Source organism: Maniola hyperantus, chromosome 15 (genome assembly GCF_902806685.2).
Source record: "Maniola hyperantus chromosome 15, iAphHyp1.2, whole genome shotgun sequence".
Classification (NCBI taxonomy): domain Eukaryota; kingdom Metazoa; phylum Arthropoda; class Insecta; order Lepidoptera; family Nymphalidae; genus Maniola; species Maniola hyperantus.
This window is the reverse complement of record NC_048550.1, coordinates 12,337,415-12,347,562: the sequence shown is the minus strand read 5'-3', so window position 1 is coordinate 12,347,562 and position 10,148 is coordinate 12,337,415. Positions and strand designations below refer to the sequence as shown.

Genomic DNA, 10,148 nt, shown 5'->3' with positions numbered 1-10,148 from the left:
AGCCTTACATCAGTTCTATCTTCGTGGCATTTTGTTAGCATTTTCTTCGCAATTTGTACCCCTCGTTCAGCCATACCATTCGCTTGGGCATATCTTGGACTAGTATAAGTAAATTTAAATCCCCAATTATGTGCAAACTCTTTACATTCCCTCGAATCAAATGGAACATGGTCAGATATTATTTCTGCAGGTATTCCATGAGTACTAAAAATATCTTTTAATGTATTAATTACACTTGTAGCAGTTTTACTGGATATGTATTTTATCTCTAACCATTTAGAATAATAGTCATATACTACTAAATAACTTTTCCTTCTAAAGTCCATGATATCTATACCTAATTTTAAAAATGGAAGGTTGGGAACTTGATGTGATAATAATGGCTCTTTAACATTACTATTATGATGCGTTTGGCAAGGAAAGCATTTCTTAACATACTCTTCAATGTGAGAGTCCATATAAGGCCAGTAATACAACCTTCTAGCTGTCTGCTTCATTTTTGACATACCTACATGCCCTTCATGTAAAGTTTTAATGACATTCAATCTTAAACTCTTCGGTACTATTAACCTATCATTATAGAAGACTAAATTATCGTCCACACTAAGTTCAGCTCTTAATTTATGATAACTTCTTATTACATCTGGAATATGAGAAATTTTGTCCGGCCAACCATTCTGTATAAATTCAATTATTTTTAATAACTCTTCATCTTTAGAACTTTCTGAGATTAATACTAATTTTTGTTCATCTGTGCATTCTAATTTCTGTGCTAACCCTATACAGTGTATGACTTCATACATATAAGAATCATCTGTATCATTACACTCCTGATACGACCTTGATAACAAATCTGCTATGTACATTTGTTTACCTTGTAAATATTTAAATTCAAAATTATATTTTAATAACTTTAACTTTAATCTCTGTAGTCTAGGAGACGGTACCTCATGTAAATGCTTTTTTAATAAACTTTCTAAAGGTTTATGATCATTAACTACGGTAATCTTATGACCATAGATATAATAATGAAATTTCTTAGTTGCCCATACTATACTTAACAATTCTTTTTCAATTTGGGAAAAATTACATTCTGCAGGTGTTAAACTTCTTGAAGCAAAGCAAACTGGTTTACCATTTTGAAGTAAACAGCATCCGAGACCACTCTTTGATGCGTCACACTGAATCGTTATAGGCAATTTACTGTTAAAATTCTGTAAAATGGGTGCTTGGCTTAATTTAATTTTAATATTATTATAAACATTTTCATGAACTTCCGTCCATAACCACTCAACATCTTTCTTTAATAATAACTGAAGCGTTGATGCAATATCAGCCAAGTTAGGTATAAATTTTCTTAAATAATTGACCATGCCAAGGAAAATCTGTAACTCTTTTTTATTATTGGGACTTTTCATATTAATAATTGCACTTACCCGCTCTGGGTCTATTTGCATACCTTTCTCAGAAAAAATATGGCCAAAATACTTCACCTCTTTTAATTTATATTGAAATTTATTCTTATTAAAGCGAACATTATGTTCTCTAGCCCGTTCAAAAACCTTTTTTAATATTGCATCATGCTCTTGTTCAGTTTCACCACATATTAACAAATCATCACAGTACACTATCACGCCTGGAATATCTCCAAAGGCTGTTTCACTATATTTTTGGAAAATTTCCGGTGCTACTGATAAACCAAATGGCATTCTTAGGAACTTATAACAACCAAATGGACTATTAAATGTACATAAATCATTCGAATCTTCTGAAAGTTTAATATTATAAAAACCATCGGATAAATCTAGCACTGAAAAATACTTTTTATTACAAAGTTTAGTTATAATTTCATCAATGGTGGGAATCAAATGATGTTCTCTTATTAATACTTTATTAAGATCTTTAGGATCTAAACAAATTCTAAGCGAACCATCTTTCTTTTCTATAATAACCAAGTTGCTTACAAAACTTTTAGGGTGATCGACCTTCGCGATGACTTTGTGCTTCACCAGAGCTTCCAACTTGTCCGCAAGGCGATCCTTCAGTGCGTTAGGCACTCGCCGTGGGGGTCGCACCACAGGCTCCACGCCAGGTTGAATGCGTAGCTGCAGTGAGCTCTTAAACTCCCCGACTCCCTGAAACAGTTCGTTATTCATATTAACAATTGAGTCTTTACTCATTTTCATATTAGTATTAGTGCAACTTGTAAATGTATTAATATTATTATTAGTATTTAAGAGCCTAAGCTTTACCAAAGAGCTTAGCCCTAGGATCGGTCTAACCGGTTCATTAATAATTAAAAACTCAGTGTTGAACCACTCATTGTTATTAATATTATTATTAGAATATACTTTTAATGTGACCTTTCCTATAGGAAATAATTTTCCTCCACCAAAGACTTCTATTATGGTTTTTGTCTCAGACATTTTTATTTTTGTCTCATCATCGACAATTTTTTTAAGGTCCCGCAAACTCAAAACATTTATTTGGGCCCCCGTGTCACACTTAAAACAGACCCTCTTATTTTCAACTTGCAACAATGTATTCCATTCATTTTTAGTAAAATCTATTGAGTATACTAGTCATAAATCATGAATGTTATTAATATTATCCAGCTTTTGATTCTTAGACATACATCCTACACTAAAATGATTTAATTTTCCACATTTTAAACAAGTTTTTCCAAAGGCTGGACACTGCCTAGGACCATGTACCTTATTACACTTTTTACACTGATAATTGTTTTTATTCAAGTTATTTTTATAATTATTTTGACAATTTTTCTTATTATTAATATTATTATGGGGCCTACTATACTTAGCTTTGCTATTGTTGCTCGCCGGGGTAGTCAGCTGCCGGGTTGTGCTTGCTGCTGCCACCGCATTCACCTCCGAGCTGTGTAGCACCATAAGTTGCTGACTGGACAGCTCCGCTGATCGACATATGTCCAGTGCCTTGTCCAGTGTGAGGTCCTTAATTTCTAATAATTTTTGTTGCACTCGTGTCTGTTTCACGCCGATGACGAGTCTGTCCCGTAACATCCTGTCCTTTTGTTGACCAAAGTTACAGCTGTCTGCCAGTTTTCTTAAGTCTGAGTAAAATGTGTCAAAATTTTCTCCGTCTTGTTGTACTCTTCTATTAAAATTGTAACTTGCCATTACTTCATTACTTTTCGGCTTGAAATATTCGTCGAATAACTTGATAACTTCCTCTAATTTCGGTTTATCTTCTTTTTTTAATACGTTGAGGTATAGTTCCAGGGCTGAAGATCCAATGCAATTTAATAATAATGCTGCTTTTCTTGGTTCAGACAACTTCTCAAAACCCGCCGCCAGCATAAATATCTTAAACGAATCCTTGAATTTTTGCCACTGCTGCCAGCACGTATCCAAATCTTCCAGATCTATTCCTCGCGGCATCTTAAATTCGACACCACACATGTCGCCTTGCATCGTAGTCGTTGCCCCGTCAGCCATTGTCTTTGTTCAGTCCAAACTTACAATCCGTTTTAATCTGATGTTTTGTTCGAAAACGGCTGCGCCATGTAACGTTGTGTTAAATAAAATAATGTTTCTTTAAATTATCTGGCTTTATTTTAATATTTACACTTGGATTATCTTAGTAATTAATATTAATACAATGAGCTTAGTGTGCACGGATCTGGCCAACTCTTACAAGTGAAAGTCTATCAATTGACGTTGACCCATGACAGGTGACACCTACGTACGACATTGACAATTGGTCACTTGTCTATGAGTTGTCTCTGCTACACAGACACGACAATCTTTCGTACCTGTTTGTAATATTTACTTAGTACTTATATTTTGATTCATTGGGCTGCTAAGACAAGCCAATGATTGTTCAAATTTTATCAAAATATAATGAGTTTTTAATAAGTTATAATATAAGAACTTATATAAAAAAATAAAGTATCTCGTATGAAGCCGCTCTAAGGGCCTTACCACAATTACGGTACTACGTCGCGTCGTCGCATCGCAAGAACGATGTCGCACCCATAGATTAATATGTATACCTGGTCGCACCTCAATGCGGTCTTTATTTACTACCCCAAGATGCGATGTGTGTTGTCAAGAATCCTAAGATGCGACGTTACTACCGTTACAAGGTAGATACTTTTGCGCGTACGGTGTGCGGTGCGAGCTCCTAGATGTGCGATCATCAGAAAAATATATGACTCGGTATTGGCATTGGAGAATGATAACCGAATTTCGCTTTACTTATAAATAGGTACACAGTACACACATTGCAAACATAATTAGGTAAAACTTTAGCTTTTCCTCCTATTTAGAGGATTATCACAAAGTTTACTATCCGACGGAGGGGTTAGATTCGCCTGGTAAATACGTAGCCCCGGGTTCCATTCCTGATTGGTTAGAATATTATGTGCAAGTAATAACCTACCTTATTAATTATAATTTTCCGACCAATTTCAATAAAAAATTTTGAAAATTAAAAAGTATTCTGTTAACTTGTTTTGTTAGGCTGTGCAGAGTAATGACGGAACAAAATAAGTGTAAAAAGAAAAGGAATATTTTTATACTTTGCAGTAAACAGTAGGTAGTTAGTATTAAAAGGAAAAACATTTTATTTTTGGTGCAGTTCACATTGCTATGTTTTTTACCACAGGCGAGTGCTTTCATGTGAGAAAATCGCTTATTCCAAGATCTCAAGACCGTCGGACGTTACTTATTTTCTGAGAAAGAAAATGTGTTGAATATCTATATAGTGTTATAATACATAGGCACTACCTAATTAAAAAATGCTATGCTTCTTAACAGCCGATTAGATGGCCCGTCTCAGTTTCAGTTGGGTGGATTGTCTGAAAATACTTTTGAGGATCTATGCACAGTGCACACGTCTCAATCTCAATTTTTTCGAAGGTAGCTATATAAAAAAGGTAGGTATAGTACCTACGCGGTCGAAAATAATGTACATCGGCCTTTAGAATGACATTTTCAGCTTAGTACAGCGTTGTCTCTGTCACTCATACCCATATGAGGTTTTGTCGGTCTCGACCACAGTGCTCTACAACTGCTGTAGTCGGCTTTTTCGTTTTGACATTAGCTAATGTTTTCTTGCCACTCTTGCACATCGAGAACGCAACGTTTGTTGTCCCTCAGTGCTCAGACTAGGTTTGTCCTTGTCCCATTCACGTCCCATAGAGAAATATTTGCCCCATAGATTTGCCCTCTTCTCAGATGTAAAATTAGTTGTGTCAAATCTCTATGGTCAAATGTGAATGTCAAATTTCTTTTATTTCTGGTCGGTGCTTGACATTAAATTCACAACAAGCGCTAGGCTGCGAATTTTTTATTTTTGTAAGAATTAATTAAAATACTCCTACAACGACAAGGCAGATAATTTAGTGGTGTAAAATGAAACTGCAAACTGGAATCTCTGATATTAATAACACAGAAGAAAGGCGTTAACTCAAATATGACCGTAAGTTTTGTTTTAATTTTTCGTTTTCGGTATCTATAAAATAATATTTTATGTGGATGCAGCTATTATATCAAACATCCCGTATCTATTTCCTTCGGATAATAATTTACATAATTACTTATCTCGTGTATAATTTACGAGTTGTTTGGACTATAGTCAGTAATATTGTTAGTTAAAATTAGCTGTCTTTCCAATACGAAAATTTTCAATTAGAACTCTGTTTTTACCATATTTTTTTAAAGAATAAGTGTATTCTGAAGCTTTGAGGTACCTAATTTACATTTTATGGACATGTAATTTTTAGTTTTCTATTTATTTCCGAGAAAAGACTTCTAGGTTTCTTTTATGTTCCTTATTCTATGGTTTTTTCGTAACAAGTAGGAACCTATTTATAAAAGGTACCTACCTAACTTTTTAACAACAACAATTTCATTTTTAAATCATTTTTTTTTAAATACAGCATATACTTATATCTATAGTATAACTACAATTTCTCTCTAAAAACAAGCATTTTAGTGCTGGTGCATTTAATTTTTTTTAGTGGTCATAAAAAATGCAATTAGTATAGTCACAAAGTTCTAATTGCCAATTCTGTACAGTATAACTTATACTGAACATTTTTATTTCATGTTAAAGTGAAACTGAATAAATAAAAAAGATTTTTAAATCAGGACGGTTTTGTAAGTGAAGTTTTTTATTAGTCATAAAATGGAGACATTTTAATTGCTTTAAAGTCATTTATAAATTAAAGCTATTTTATGTGTTTTTCATATTAAAATCTTGAGTGAAATATATGTACCTTTGTATGTAAATAATTGATAATATTTTTATTTTCCCATTTCAGTTAGAAATTCTTACTTAAATAATAATTTGTTTTTCTCTCGGAATTCTCTTATTTGCTGATGGTTGTGACCCCTCCATTAATCGCATAATGGTGAGGGTTTTCTTGTTATAATAATGTAATCGGATCGCTGATCCTTCTGAAATAAGTAATATATACAAGAATGTAATAAAATAACTTATCTAGTTTAAAATATTTTAGAAAAAGTGTAGTAGGTATTGATTTTTTAGCACTAAGAAACACATAATTAACAAAATATTAACTAATTAAATAACTAATTTAAATATGTAACATATGAGCTGGATAATTTGTTCAAAGTATTATACAAATACAAATTTGAAAAGAAAAACTACTTAATACCTACTTAACTGATTATTAGAATGTTTTTTTTTTAAATTTGGATTCTATTAAATACTAAAGAAATTAAGTAATTATTTCCAAAAATATTTGTATTTAAAAGAATTATTTACGTAAGTAGGTAATAATTATCCTGTATTTCGGAAAGTTACATTTTTTAAACTATTTAATACCAAAACTTGGACTTGTATAAACATTTAAAACAAATCATCCACCATGTTTAAGATTAGCTTTAGTATTTACAAATAACTTGAAATAACACACAGACAAACAAACACAAATGAATGTAAACAGACAAACACATTTCTTCCACTGTGTCTAAATAATAAACAAATGTTTGTGACTAATAAAATTTTTGCCATGTAAAGCTGTTCGCACATGAGAACGTGAACATGAGAACGTATCGCACACAAATCGCAATACATTTTTATTTTTAGTTCATTAGCCTATTAATCTTGGTAGATTTCGAGTATAGAAATATTAACTTCAAAGTAAAATTGTCCAATTATTTTCGTGGAATTATATTATAAAATGTAATAAGTATGTGTGTACAGTACGCGGCCAAAAGTGATGAACATCGATCTTTAGAAGGAGATAGCAGATTTGTAGAGCACTGTCTCGGTCGTTGAGACTGATAAGACGTCATATGGGTATGAATGACAGAGACAACGCTCTACATAGCTGAAATGTCATTCTAAAGGCCGCGTACTGTACAAACTGGCTAAAACTCACTTATTTCGTTGATGTATGCCCAAATAGTTTCAGATCCGTTCGGTCCGGAGTTTGCCGTTAATTCGTGTTACCCATGTTTTTGGATTTTGGGTTCATTTTACTTTTTTAAAAGTGTTTCGTTTCGTTACTTGAATGAAACAAAATTGCGTTGTGTACGGCACGTACGGTGCGACCACATGTGCGATCAACTTACTATTTGTAGGCTATTGTTTGTATTTTTAACTTTCAGTAACATTTCTGTGAGGTGGTGGTCAGCACACTTGTCTAACATCCTTTTCAACCGACTTCCAAAAAGGAGGTGGTTCTCAATTCTGCCTGTTTCTTTTTTTTTAACCTATCAAATGCGTCAAATTCATGTAAGTGTGTTCGTGCAAAATGAATTCTAACATACCATATCTATGAGACACTAGAGTGCATTTTAAAAACGCGAAGCGATCAATGAATATTTCATCATCATCATCATGGTCAACCCACCGCATCCGGCTCACTAAAGAGTACGGGTTTCTTCTCAGAGTGAGAAGGGTTTTGGCCATAGTCTACCATGCTGGCCAGCGAATATTTACTTATTTCTGATGCCAGAGATACCTACATTATAGATCCTAATTTTTTTCTGTCAAAAATTCTCAGTCTCGTGCTCTGGCTGGACTACTCCTCCAGTCAACAAATAAAAAGGCAAGATGGCGAATTTCAAAATAAGTACCATGCAAATTGAAAGAAAATTAAAAAATTCATGTACTTACCTATAATTATGTACTTATGTATAATCTTATACAATATGGAATGCATCCACCAGGCACCAATGTACATGAACGCAAATAAATAAATAATTGAATGAAATTAAAAAAAAAAACCGGCCAAGTGCGAGTCAGACTCGCGCAGCGAGGGTTTCTTATTCAGGTATTTTTTCGACATTTTGCACTATATTATATCATAAGTATTATGCATAAAAATAAATAAAAATCTGTTTTAGAATATTGGTTAAACACTTTCATATGGTACCCCACTTAAGTATAGTTATCTTACTTTGAAAATCGAAAATACTGATGATTAGTTCATGACCTCAATTTAATTTTTTTTGTGTGGTGTTACCACAAATCCACGGTTTTCAAATTTTTCCCCGAATGTCTGCTATAAGAATTACCTACCTGCCAAATTTCATGATTGTAGGTCAACGGGAAGTACCTTGTAGGTTTCTTGACAGACAGACAGACAACAAAGTGATCCTAGGGTTCCTTTACCTTCTAAGGTACGGAACCCTAATAAAAATAAATGAACCCTTGCGTGTGAGTCCGACTCGCACTTGACCGGTTTTATTTTTATTATCTATATTTATGTGTTCCAATGTACTGTGTTTGCTTGAGCACCATCTCGATAAACGAGACCTAATTTCAGACCGTTAACAAAAGTGAATTGATAGTCATTGTACAATTGCCCTATTTCATAAATAACTAATATACATAATATTATGTTACACTAGCTGATACCCGCAACTTCGGTCGCGTGGATTTAGGTTTTTAAAAATCCCGTGGGAACTGATTGATTTTCTGGGATGAAAAGTAACCTATGTCCTCTCCAGAACTTTAACTATACCCATGCAAAAAATCACGTCAATCCGTGTTGCTCCGTTGCGTCGTGATTGAAGGACAAACCAACAAACAAACACACTTTCGCATTTATAATATGGGTAGTGATATCCGTACATATCAGCTGTTTATTCTCGTTAGGTACCTATAGGTTACGTCATAATAGCTATCTGCATGCCAAATTTCAGCCCGATCCGTCCAGTAGTTTGAGCTGTGCGTTGATAGATCAGTCAGTCAGTCAGTCACCTTTTCCTTTTATATACATATTTAGATTATTATTATATACTTAGCTAGCAAGGATAACCAGCAGGAAACTCGTGCAGTCTTATCGATATGGGCTATATGGCCCGAATAAACCGTAAACAAGTCCTATTTTAATCAAAAAATTAAATAAAATCGGTCAAGTGCGAGTCGGTTTCGCGCACAAAGGGTTCCGTACCACTGAACAAGAAATAACACATTTCTATTTTATTTTTAATTTTTAATACGGGTTTTTTTATTATAATGACATTGAAAAAGTCCTCGTGTAAAGTACAGCACGCGGCAGTAAGTAATGTACTTCGACCTTTAGGAGGAGATAGCAGATTTGTAGAGCGTTGTCCCTGTCGTTGAGACTGACAAAACATCATATAAGTATGAGTAACAGAGACAACGCTCTACAAAGCCGCAATGTCATTCTAAAGGCCGATGTACATTACTTTCTGCCGCGTACTGAATGCAAAACACACTGAATATAATAAAGGAAAAATAAAAAGGCCTTCATCGCAATTTAAATATGTGTAGCAAAATGTTATAATAACTAGTGTACAATAATTATTCAACAAAAGATGTCACTCTCATAACTTCAATTGTAGGCGCATCCGACACGGTCGTCACAATGTGGTCCTAGTAAAGTTTAGCCTATAGATATTAGATGCCTCAGAACAATGAATATAATAGAAGGACCTTTCTACTATAGTACCGCAAGGCATCGCCAAGGTCTGCACCCAATGCAATGCACGAAGCGATTTGCCTCTTCATTTCTGATTCGAAACCGCTAAGATTTGGAACACCCTTCCAGCATCAGTTTTCATAAATTACTGTACCTACGTAAATGGGTACTAGACATAGTAAGTAATAGGAACTGCTTTATTGTATTAGCTTTATAACTTTTATAATTTCTTTCACGTAAA

The 10,148-nt window shown here is 33.8% G+C and overlaps 1 protein-coding gene across 1 annotated transcript; it reads right to left on the bottom strand.

Annotated features, from left to right (window-relative positions):
* Positions 1 to 2,041: 2,041 nt before the first annotated feature.
* LOC138403340 (uncharacterized) lies at positions 2,042 to 3,476 on the bottom strand. Its single transcript, XM_069503484.1, has 2 exons — positions 2,818 to 3,476; positions 2,042 to 2,135 (listed from the first exon to the last, which is right to left on the bottom strand). The coding sequence occupies exons 1-2, from the start codon at positions 3,474 to 3,476 to the stop codon at positions 2,042 to 2,044; spliced, it is 753 nt and encodes a 250-aa protein (XP_069359585.1).
* Between the last annotated feature and the right edge of the window lie 6,672 nt (positions 3,477 to 10,148).